Below are 12,959 nucleotides of genomic sequence, written 5' to 3' on the forward strand. Positions count from 1 at the left end.
TAGGAACAACAATAGTAAGGAAGGAAAAACATCTAGGACTTATAAGTCTTATTTGAGCATTCCTTCTACTTGGGATGGGAGGGACTGCTTTCCTATCAACTCAAATTGAAAGATGCAAAATAATGGGCTATTATTATTGTATTTAGGAAATGAATAAGTCAGTGTACAAAAGAGTTAAACAGTGCTGGCACTATGAAGTACGCAGATTTTATTAATATTTTACTATCTAGATTTACTATATAGATGTCAATCTATGTAGTCCTTCCTATATACCATTTAAAAATTAAATTTCAATTTTTAGATGATTCTAAAACTTTCCAGTCTTATTCAAATTAACCTTGAAAAAAGAAACAATTTTAAGTATTGAAGAATAATACTGTCAAGTATTCTGCTTTTCACAAATACTTGGAGAGCAGATTCTCTATTCCTTCTTGTTATTTATAGAGAATGCATTCAAATTTCAAAAGAATCCTTGAACATTATAAATGGCTCTCCTCTTAGACTGAAAAAGATTTCCTGGAGGCTACAAAGCTTTGAAAACCAGAAGACTAGAAATAGTAACAGCCACCTTTCAATTTTAGTTGTACTTGTAGGTGGCTATTACAATGGGGTCTGGTTGTGCTGGATTCTCTTTAACACAGCTAGCAATAAGAATGCTAGAATCCTATGCTTTCCAGAGTTCAAATATTATTCAAAATATGTGTATTGTGGAAGTATAATAAATGCATACTTGGTTTAAACAACCATTACAAACCTTTTCTACTCAATGATTTAAAAAACTCAAAACACCAGGTTGATGGTTTGTATATGTTTTTATGTAATTTAAAACTGAAGGCCTCCAGGTTTTCCCTGATTTGCTAGTTCAAGTGCCTTTGAAGCTGTTCCAACTAATTAAAAGTGTTAGAGAGAATATTTAACTGCATCAAAAAAATGTTTACCTAATCCTCCTTGCTACATGTGCTATGTGCTAAGTGTTATGGCATTCTGGAGGTGAGGGATTCTAACTAGGGAAAAAGTGGATTTTTATTAGCCCTATTCTGAGGAATGGAATCTTTACAGATGGACAGGTCAGAGGAAGGCCTCCTAGATTTAAGAGAGATTTTTTTCTAAACGGAGCAGTTCACAGCTCCAACACATAAAAAATGGGGCATCAAATCAAGGTGCACTGACTATGAGCTCATTGCTGATACATACCTCAAGTCAGGATTGGGCTGGGGGATTGGGGTGGTGCCATATGAATGGAATAGGATCAGACAGTCACCACCATGGGCAGCATCAGAGTAGCAGTGTGATGCACATTAGAATCACCTGGGATCCTCCCCTGAAATTCTCAGTGTCTCTGATTAATCAGTCTCCGTTGGGTATGGGGCACTGACATTTGTAAAGCTCCCCATGGCTGGAATTTCAGCAGACCTGCTCTTCTTAAGTCTCAAAATCCAGCCAAAACTGAAAAGTGGAAGATCCAGAATGAGATTTTGGGGGAGCAACCAGGGAATCAGTGAATTCTTTACAGAGGGGCATAAACAGGACTAGACAGCTGCTCTGAGGTCCTTATTCTGGTGTGAAGACATCAACTTGTGGGGAAAGAAATAAGAGAACGTATCTACTCAGCTCTTACAACTGTGGTGAAGGCACGAGGTGAAAAGAACCTCTCCCAGAACCAAGGTACAGAATAGAAGGCATTTTGAGAGAGACTCAGTAAGACATGGTGTTTGACTTACAGAAAGGGACAGAGAGGAAGAATCAGAGATGCACTGAAGTTCCCACTGAAGAACAGGGTGTGCAGTTAATGGAGACAGAGAGCACACAACCAAGATTATGCTTGCAAAAGGGATGATAGTGATGGGCTCTTTTAGGACTGATGTGTCTGATAAATGAAGCATCCTCTCTGAGATATCTAGCAGTGGGTAGGACATCATGAGGATGGGAACACCAGGGAGAATTCAGGCTGGGCATCCAAATGGCTTTTTGGCCACAGGTCAAAAGGAATCTACACATACAAAGTGCGGCAAGTGGCCTTCTTTTATGTCTACATAAATTCTGATAAGAGTCTGGTTAAACCTTTAAATTCAAAACTGAAGAGTTCCCTATTTCTTCCCTGGTCATCAGTGAACAGCATGGGCCCTTTGAAGAAGATGGTGGTAGTGGTGAAGGGTGTTTTAGAATATGAAGAGTGACATCAGTGGGGGCAAGATGAGAGGCTGACAACATAATGCTCAAGACATACATTCCGAGAACTTTAGATTTTATTCTGGAGCCTTTGGAGTATAATAGTGGGGGCACTGATGAGTGGTTTTGTATCCTAGAGTAAGTCTCCTGAAGTCCTCCATAGGGTCCTTGGTGGGAGTGAGGCCTGAGGAAATAAGAAGAGCAACAGAGGCCTCCACAGTCTCCTTACTGTGGTTGGCAAGGGAGATGAAGAGCAACAGCAGGAGGTGAGACAAAGGGAATGGATTCAACAGGACACACAGACTGCCTCTAGGGAGAGAAAGGCAAACTAAGGGATCTAGAATGTTCCAGCTGCTCACATGGCAGATTACAGTCAAGCTCTTACCAGGTGAACTTTGTACTAATGCTTTAGTTTTGTTATTAAAAGTGAAGGAAGATTTAATAAATATTTAATAAAAGTGTAAGTCAAATATAGAAATAAAAATCCTTCTGTATCCAAAGACATGACATTTCCTACTCCTCTCCTTACAGTAGTTTTTATTTGTTTTAGTCTATTGTTCAAAAATTTTTCTTTCCAGGGGCTGCGTTGCAGCTCAGTGGCAGAGTGCTTGCCTAGTATGTGTGAGACACTAGGTTTGATTCTCAGCCACACCTAAAATAAATAAAATAAAAGTCCATTGAAAACTAAAAATAAAGAAAAAATAACAACCAAAAACTTTTCTTACCAAGTCCAAAGCATTTTATCACTATGCTTTGTCATCAATAACTTCCTTATCAACTCCTGTCCTCTCTGCATTTATTGCTTTCTATCTTTAAGCAGGTTCTTCCACTTTCTGATACCTGAAAAGGACAAAGAATCCCACCACCACCCCTTTTTTTTTGGCTTACAATGTTTCCTGCATCAGAAAATTCACCCATTCACTCCACACATAATTATTGGCAATTAGTACACAGGTTAAACAGAATAAGCTATAGTACTAGCCTTCAAGGGCCTCAGAATAGAACACATGCAGGGGGCAAAGCAGAAACCCAATCAATACCTTCACTGCCTTCAACTATAGTCAGGTCAGTACAGGGGTAAAAAAGATATCTCCAGATGTTCCCTAAGGGGATATGGAGGGATCAGAGAAGCCTCCACTTGAGGTGCCTGTAAAGCATTTTAAAGAGGTTTTTCCCCTAGTTTCTAGTGGGACAGAGGATGATGTCTGCTTTATCACTAGTGTTCAACATAGTCTGCATGGTCAATGTCATGTGGTTGTCATACAGTGTGTGTGGGAAGGGTGAGGGAGTTTACATGTTTACGCTGTAATGTTAGTTAGTGGCAGCTGCAGTTTTCACAAAGACATGGAGTGGAAAGGCAAAGGACAGACAAAGAAGAAAGAAATGCCACATCCTGCCGAAGCACAGACCATTGGTTTAAAAGAAAATCAGGTAGATCTATGCTCCAGAATGGAAGGCCTTGAATAGCATGGACTCAGTGCAAGGGCAGTGGAGGAGTAGGTTGCAGGAACCACAAACAACTTCCAGTCAGAGGTCTGTAGGCCAGTGATGAGTGTTCAAGAGGAGAAGCCATAGGCAAGAAGTCAATTACAGGAAAACAGATGTGCCAATGGGAATGGATTAAAAAAAAAAAAAAAAAAAAGGTCAATGGGATATAACCACAGTCAGGCTATGGACAAGGATGAAAAGTCCATAAATGAGTAGAAACAATGACACCTACTTGCGTGGTGCTGTTGTGGAGATTGATTAGTGTACACAATGCATTTTCCAAACAGCCAATCAATGGCATACCAAAGTGAGATAAAATAGGCATTAAGGGGTGTATTGAATGTAGAGAATTTGTGAATAACCAAATTTACTTAAAAATAATCTTTTTCTTTTTTACATCATCATGCACCAGCAATTCTAGACAGCACCAAAGACATAATGTCCAGTCCCACAAGGGTGAATTGCTACCCTTAGTATACTACTAGTGCCAGTTATAAGTGTGCTCACAGCAATTACTGATTTATAAAAAGGATTTTAAAAAGAAGAGAATGCAAGGTGCTCAACAAATGCAACGTTATGCACATAAAAATAATTTTTTGGCAAGCATTCATCTGGGTTCTCTACTTTCACCCCACATCTACCAAATAACTAAAAAGTTGACTTAAACCTTTTTCTAAGCAATAAAGTTTATTTCCTTTCAATAGCATCATTGAAGGGCATGCCTTTGAGTTATCACCATCCAGCTTGCTGAAACTGTCTTACCGCTACTGATGAACAGATCTACTAGCTGTTCCTTGGAGAAACTAGCATCCACTTCAGCTCTCACTATTTCACAGGAGAATCCTGCAGCCAGTTGTCTGTACTATGATAACAAAACAGAATGATTAGTTCTACACACTTTCCAATTTTCAAATAAAAGGGAATGGTATGAAATTAATCAATACCTTCATGCAGAGTGCAAGCTGATGTGCTATGTATTCTTGCAGGCTTCCTTCTGGGCCATGGAAAATGACATTATGATATTGCTCAACCTGTTAACAAACCAAGAAAAACCCTTAGGTGAAGATGCTACATTGAAAAGAGGAAAGAAAAAATGGGTATGTAGGGATGGAATTCCCTTTCTAGTTATCCTCAGATCATCTGGTTGTAAGGTTTAAAATGTCTTAGGGATCATTTTATTCACTGGGCACTTGAAGTTTTTCATTTCATGTGAAACATGGGCAAAGAATCTTTAGCAACAGCTGACATTTTAATGAAAAGCATACATTTATTTGCTTCCTACCATTTTCTACAGAAGGTTTAGCATGGTGACTGAAAAGTTTACTAGAGGATTTTGTCTCTTGCAGATGCTCATTACTTTGAATTTCCCAATGCTTATTTTATTTTTTAATAGTTAGAGCAGCAATGCATTTCATTAAGAAATTTTGGAAAATATAAAGTAGAATAAAAATCCCTGATAGTATCAACACTGAGAAGCAAAAACTGTTGAACCTTTTTCTTTTCAGGTTTTAGTTTACGTAGTTGTGTGTGTGGGAGGATATATGAGTGAGATCATTTTATAGCTGTTGTATGTCAAAGAATATCTTTGTGCAGATGTCTTAGGTAAAATACTACTTGATGGGTATAAAACTCCTGGGTCAACTTTATATATTATTTCATCCTGAAATTCAGTGTTTTGATTACATCTAGGTAGAGATGGATCATTTTTACTTTCAAACAACAAAACATCCTGCCTGGATGCCTCTAGGATATTTTAAACTTTATCATCATATTTATGAATATCAAGAGAACATGTGGAGATTCAGCATGCCATTGGACAGAAAGCCAATTGTCATCTACCCAGGGCAGAGACAGCTAAGTCTGGAGCAATATGTGGAGGGGAGGTCAGGTTTCCACTTCAGTCATTCCAGGTCTGTGCCCCATTCCTAGCACACAGACTTCATAGAAGTTTTCTTCTTTGAAAGGTCTTGCATAAACAAATCAAATCAAATCAAATCCAGACTGTCAAAGTTCCAACTTAATCAATACAGTTGGTACTGCTCATGTGTGAAGATGGAGCCACCAGGACTTAAGGAAGTGTTAAGCCTGGAAAAGTCTGCTCTCTCTAAAACTTGGGACAATGTAAAGACATGTGTCTTTCTACTATTATTATTCCTCTATTTCACTCTCATGAAGTTGCCCCTTTCACATCACAGGGAACAGCCACAACCTTGATGGTATATCCTAAATATGTCCCTGGGTTCTTCATTATAGAAAGAGAAAAATTCTGGGATATAAAAGGGAGGCTTTAGGGGAAACCCTTAGCATGTACTAAAGAGGGAACTCCTCCTGTATCTGGGGACTTTAAGACTTAAGCTTTGTCGTCCAGGGAGATCAAGACATGCTTGAATGACCTCTTTCAAAGGGGGAAATTCAGGTTTCACTACCAATTGTCAGATGGTGAGGTAAGTAGAGAAGTGTCCATCAAGGAGGGGTTCCTTCATTTAGGGCTGTGTTTTAGGGTCTTAAAGACAACATATTTGGTAGACACCAGTGATATTCTTTGAAATTAAATCCTATACTTTGGTAAGCCTTCAATAAAAGCCTTACCAATGCCTGCAAAGACAGTGACTGGAGCTTCCCAAGGATGTTAGATCCCACAGCCACAGGATGAACTTGGCATTTGCCTGGACTATTCTCTGTGGTATTGGTGGTTTGTGAGCCAAGAAATGTGGAGGTATAGGCAAGGACCAAGACTGGGGTGAGAACTTCTCCAAAGACACAGGAGAGAGAATATCCTAGAAAATCCAACTAAGGTTGACCTCTAGTCTATAGGGTTATGGCTCCATGAGACTTTAGGGATAAATTATTATTAAAGAATTACTATTGTCAGATGTGGTAGCACACAGCTGTGATCCCAAAGGATCAGAGACTCAGCAAATTAGCAAGACCCTTAGCAACTTATCATATTCTCTCTCTCTCTCTCTCTCACACACACACACACACACACACACACTCACACACACAAGAACTAGAGATGTAGTTGAGTGGTAAGGTACTCCTGGGTTCAAGCCCTCATACCAAAAAAGAATTATTATTAAATAATCATCTTCTCTAATTTGTATTGGTGAGAATGGGAAGTCTGGGGAATATATGGTTATATTTGTCATTGAAAAAAAAAAAAGTCACCCAAACCGGGCATGGTGGCTCATGCTTGTAATAGCAGCAGCTCTGGAGGTTGCGGCAGAAGGATCACAAGTTCAAAGCCACCTCAGCAACTTGGTGAGACCCTGTTTCTAAATAAAATCTTAAAATAGGGCTAGGAATTTGGCACCCCTGGTTTAGGCACCCCTAGGTTCAATCCCAGGTGTAGATCCCCCCCCCCAAAAAAATTGCCCAATTTGTGTAGCTTGGGCCTCTTTCTCCCAATCTTAAGTGGAATATGGGTCATTAGGCTTCCAGGGCTTAGGCAATTTTTCTTCCATTATGCTTTTCAGAACGTCTCCTTTTCTGGTTCTATTTCTGAGGAACATCTGTAATGTTTTAAGTTCTGCCTCTCTACTCTCTGTGAGGACATTTGTCCTCTTAACTCATCATTATTATAACACTGTTCTTCTCCTGCACATTCTGGGAGAGCTCCTAAACTTTAGTCTTGCATGGTATCAAACAGAATATTTATCATTTCATTACTGCTCTTGTCGCAAGTATAACTTCATGCCATTGTATTTTTAGTTGTTCCTTATATGTCCACGTCCTTTCCAACACTGTTTAATCTTAGCTCAGACTCTACAGTTTTCTTCAGTCTGTCCACTCACATTCTACAGAGAATATGAATTTCCAAATATTTTGTACATATTTTTCTAGTTGCTGTGGTCTCATGTTCATGTTCCCCATCCCTCAATTCATATGTTAAAACCCTGGCTTGTAAGATGGATGGCATTAGTAAGTGGGGCCTTAGAAAGTAACTAGTGCCCTTATAAAAGAGGCCTAAAAGACCCCTTGTGCCTTCCACCACATGAAAACCCAGCAAAACACTGTGAACCAGGAAACGGGTCCTCTCCAGATATTGAATCGACTGATCCTTAGATCTGAACTTCCCAGGTTCTAGAATTGTGAGAAATAAATTTGTTTATAAGCCACCCAGTCTATGCCATTTGTTGTAGCCATCTGAAAGGACTAAGACAACAGTAAATAATTTTCCCTAGGTTCTTGGAATGACAATTGTTCTGTGGTTTTCTTTCATAGACATATTAATTTTTTAAATTTTTTTTTGAGAGAGAGAATTTTAATATTTATTATTTTTTAGTTTCTGGCGGACACAACATCTTTGTTTGTATGTGGTGCTGAGGATCGAACCCGGGCCGCATGCTTGCCAGGCGAGCGCGCTACCTCTTGAACCACATCCCCAGCCCAAGACATGTTAATTTTTTATTATTGTTATATGGTGTGAAACCAGGGAAAGAATTTTGTAATGAAGCAGAAGGTGCAAACCTCTACTGCCTTTACTTGCTACCCATTACTTTTCTGGACCCCTTCTTTAAGGGGTCCACTGAGTGGAGGACAAGCTGATGTCTATAGTTGCTAGTTAAACTCCAGGATCTAGGAATAGCTGAAGTGGTATGGACTTCTCCCATCCAACACAGTAGACAAATGCACGAGGATAAACTGCACCAGGCTCTTCCTATGTCCATCCCCACCTGGAGCGCAGTCTCACCAATCAGCAACAACTTCTTGCTGGTATATTTCTAGCTGCATTTTATAAATGAATACATAAGAGCAGGGAGCAGAGGAAAATCTTATGTGCTGCAAAAGCAGAGTCTAAATACCTCAATTTTCTTTTTTCCCCCTAAATTTTATAACTGGTATAAATCTTACTTTTGTAATCATTAGGAAGACAGTAAGAGAAGGATGATAGTGTTTTCTACCTAATTTCAGGGAGGCCTCATATAAGTGGGCCTAACACTGTATTGACCCTGAAGGTAAGTGAATAATTTTCCAAATTCTTAACAAAGAAAGACTCAGTTCTATTTTTTTTTCTGGTATTTTAAGTTTTTTGTCATACTTCAAAAGTACTTTAGTGGGAAATAATATAGTAGGTACTGGTAGCCAGGTGCAGTTTTAAGCCAGAACCCTTGAGCTCACCAAATTAATCCAAATGGCTATGGATTGTTAGGTAGAGCTTGTCTCACAAGGAATCAATTGTTTCATACCAGTGAAACAGGATACAGATTTTCAAGATTTACTGAATGTCTATCCCTGAGATTTTCAACTAGTATTGCAATTTAATCTTGTTTCACTCCCAAAGACAAGAGTGCTCTATTCATTACAGCCATCCTGCCAAACTGCCTACACTTCCTGAAGATTGATTTTGAAATCATACAACAGCAAAAACCCAACTTCATAATAATCTGTCTTCAATTTCAACACCTCATCAGTCCTCAGATTGCAGGAGTTTTTAAAGGGAAAAAACAGAAAACATTCATTGAAAACATAAAATTTCATTGAAAAGGCCATTTGGTAGAAGTAAACCCTTTGTATTTAGTTAGTCTAATATCACTCGTAGGATATGGTGGAATATAAATAAATAAGTAAATTATATAGGTAAAGGGAAAAACAAGCGTGCCACATTTTCAGATCATTAATACATTCTAATACACTAGGAGTCTCTTATTTCAGGTATTGCACAATTTTTTTTTGGTAATTTTTTTTTGTAATATTGGATCAATGAAGTATAATTATGTTGGTTACCATTTAAAATCTGAACAAAAAATTAATTACTGTGAGTAAATTACTGTTACTCTATTGATACTGGTGCAAACCTGAAAAAACTTGGTCAAGGTAATGCATTTATCTATTTCAGAGCTACATTACATTTCTTTGAATATAGAAATCTTGGATATGATAAAAATGCATGCTCCATGCTTCCAGCAGAGGGCTCTAAAGATAAACGGATGAATGGATGGATGGGTGGATGGAGCTATAGGCCGACTTTTGGGGGGGTGGTGATTACAACTGTCCTCGTTGTGTTTAAAGGAGATCTGTTCTTTGCAAAAAATCAAATTAAATTCAACTTTTAAAATTATGGTCTAAATCAGAATCATCAGAATTATTTCCTTTACAGTGCAACATTTCTGCTTATTAGTAAGGGACACTGGCCTCATTATCACAATTGATACCAATGCCTTTTATTCTTGTGTCTTCACAGCCTATTCAGGAAGCTCATCACATGTCAGTTTGTGAGACAAAGGGATTTTGGAAACAAGTGACCTAAACAATGGGCCATCACCCTTTTATTTATTTTTCACTACAGTGTTTTTCTGCAGAATAGAGTTTACTAGAGGAACTGTGGTCTCCACTACTGCCCAAGTGGAAGTTGTAATGTGTCCTTAGATTTGTGGCATTTGAAGCAGTAACCCTCATCTTTTGCTCAGCGTTTCACTCATACAGAATCTGAGAAAAAGCTTCTGCTGTCCAGAGATAGTTTTAGGATAGCTTGTGCTGAAAGACTAAACTCAAAACAGAATGAAAAATAAAAGGGCTTTAGCTGAACAAATAAAACTGGGATAGGTATTCACTTAAAGCCATATATGCTTTATATCTAGGAATTTTATCCCAACCTTTTCTGACACTGAATTTTAAAGAACTAAGTTATTTTCAATTTTAGAGCTATGAAAGATAGTTATTATTCTTCATATAAAATTCATTCATATAAAATTCATTCATATAAAATTCCCCAAACAACATCTGTTGTTTATGCTAGTCTCAATAGGGTGATAGTAATTTACTCCCAGTGATAAACTTTTTTGGTCATATTTTAAATGGTAACCAATACAACTACACATGATTTGATGATATGGAATGAAAACCTTTAACAAAAGATTGGCAATATCTGAAATGAAATCTAATGGAATGTGTACATTAGAATGTATGAATAATCTGTCCATCTGTACGTCTATACCCAGCATTCAGAAATAAGAAATTGGACTTCTTCACATTAGAGATAATTTTAAACATTGCCAAGACCCCCTTTACAGAACAGGTATAAGGGAATAACCAGAATTCAAGAGTAATTACAGTTTATATATAAAGAGAGACACTGTAGTAGAGATATATTTTTAAATTAGCTTATTGAAACTTTAAAAGTCAATATCAGTTTTGATTACTAACTTCAAATAAAGACAAGTCCTCATTTATTGACACAGAAATAATAATTTGGACATTATTGCACTTATTTAAACAATAAAGCTATACACTAACTCTTGAACTCTTGTTGCCTTGCCTGCCAGCCTCAAGCCCTCAGGAACTCTATATGCTCCAGATGATCTTTGGGCTGCTGTCTGACCTACTGCCTGGAATCTTCTCCCATTGTTGTCCTGGGAGCCCAAGGACCTAGCACTGGTACTGGAACCACTTCTTTTTTGCTCAAACTAGGGAACTGCTTCCTTATTCTGCGAAGACCTCACCCAAACTCATTCTTCTCCTTCATGATAAAGATCAGGCTAGAACAGGCCATCAGCTAAAGGGGCTGATGGAGCTTTTGTGGTCTGTCTTAGATACAAAGCTATCACAACATTATTTTTATGGAAAATAGCAAATTTATTTGGGTGATGTATGAAGAATGTGTAGACTCTCCTAGTCATGAATCTTTAGGATTATTAGCACAGCACATATTGCAGTGGATGGCCAACAAGTGGAAGAATCTCAAGGATTCAGAGTCCTTCATTTTAACATTGGGCTTGGATTAGGATGATCTACTCAAGTATTCTTCTAACATATTAAGTACTCACTGAGTTACTGAAATACAAGGTTGAAAGTAAGCTAAAAAAATCAAACTGGCTAAGAGTAATGTTTTGAGTTCAGTTAATGAAAAAAAAGTTCAACTATTGCAAACAAATTGAATAAGCTTTTAGTGATTAAATATTCAATAAGGTTAAGCATTTCCCTATTAACTCATAGGCAGATATCTAAAATTTACTTCAATTATTTAACAATGCAATGAAAGTATTTAAAAATAGCATCATTCTAGCCTGGCATAGTGGCTCATGCCTATAATCAATTTACTCAGAAAGCTGAGGCAAAGGTTGCAAGTTAAGGCCAGCCTTTGCAATTTATTGTCTTTGTCCCAAATTTTAAACAAACAAATAAATAAAAAAGACTAGGTCCCTGGTAGAGTGCCCCTGAGGTAAAGCCCTAGAACTGAAAAAACAAATAAAACTAACATTTTAAAAGATAGAACAGAAGTAAAATGCCTGACTTACAATGTCTCTATCCATGAGGTTTTCTGCATGCTTAACACATGCATTTTAACTTAGTAAATTCATATATGATTAAAAACTGATTTCTGCAATTTTTTTTTTAGAATTTAACCTTTATTTTTCTATTTATTTGTTTTTATGTGGTGCTGAGGATGAAACCTAGTGACTCCCATGCTAGGCAAGTGCTCTACCACTGAGCTATAATCCCAATCTGGGTTTCTGCAATTCTTAATAAATTGTAATGGCATGCATGACTAAAACAGCCTAGTTCAATTCTGCAGGTCACACCAGTTATTCCTGAAGGACTTGGGGCAAATTACTTTAAACACTATTTATTTATTTGTAAAATGTGAGCAACTGATGCAAGTAGCTATTCCTAGAATAATTAAATGGGACCATCCACATACTTAGAACAGAACTTGGTATATATAATACAGCTCAATAAAAGTCAGCTATTACTATGTATATTGATTATAGAGATTTTCAACAGTTCAATACAGATCAATATGCCTATAGTTACTTGTAGCACTGAAGAAATATGCTACTCTCTGGCTCAAATTTCCCCAGTGGTTTCTTATCCTATTGGGAATAAAATTCAAAGTTCTTGATTTGTCCTGCATAATCCAGTTTCTGGTCATTTCTCAGATTTCATTGACAGTTTATACAACTTTATAGCTACCATTCCAACTGCCTCAAATATCCTCTAAAAGGCTACTCCTTTACTTCATTTGGTTTTTTAGTTCAAATGCCACTTGACAGATTTTTCAACAAAACTTCATCTAAAAAAAAGGTATCTTAATACAAAGAATCAATGCAACAAAGAGTTGCTTCTCTGAAAAGATCAACAAAATTAATTCTGAGCCAAACCAACCAAAAAATGAAGACCCAAGTCATTATAATTAGAGATGAAAAGGAGATGTCACCGACATTTCTGAATTCCAGAGGATCATTAGGGACTTCTGAAAACTTATATATCAATAAGGTAGAAAATATTGGCAAATTTTTACACACATATCATCCACCCAAGTTGAACCAAGATGATATATAAAACCTAAATGGAAGATTGTA

At 37.4% G+C, this 12,959-nt stretch overlaps 1 protein-coding gene across 2 annotated transcripts in view; it reads right to left on the reverse strand.

Annotated features, from left to right (window-relative positions):
• The window catches only part of Cttnbp2 (cortactin binding protein 2), a 144,101-nt gene that overhangs the window by 22,377 nt on the left and 108,765 nt on the right, over positions 1-12,959 (reverse strand). For both annotated transcript variants that reach the window (XM_027926329.3, XM_027926330.3), the window contains 2 exons: positions 4,602-4,688; positions 4,420-4,519 (listed from right to left, as the gene is read on the reverse strand). In XM_027926329.3, the coding sequence (XP_027782130.3) occupies positions 4,420-4,519; positions 4,602-4,688 (187 nt within the window). The remainder of the gene's footprint in view (positions 1-4,419; positions 4,520-4,601; positions 4,689-12,959) is intronic.

The sequence above is a fragment of the Marmota flaviventris genome, chromosome 1 (assembly GCF_047511675.1).
Source record: "Marmota flaviventris isolate mMarFla1 chromosome 1, mMarFla1.hap1, whole genome shotgun sequence".
NCBI lineage: Eukaryota > Metazoa > Chordata > Mammalia > Rodentia > Sciuridae > Marmota > Marmota flaviventris.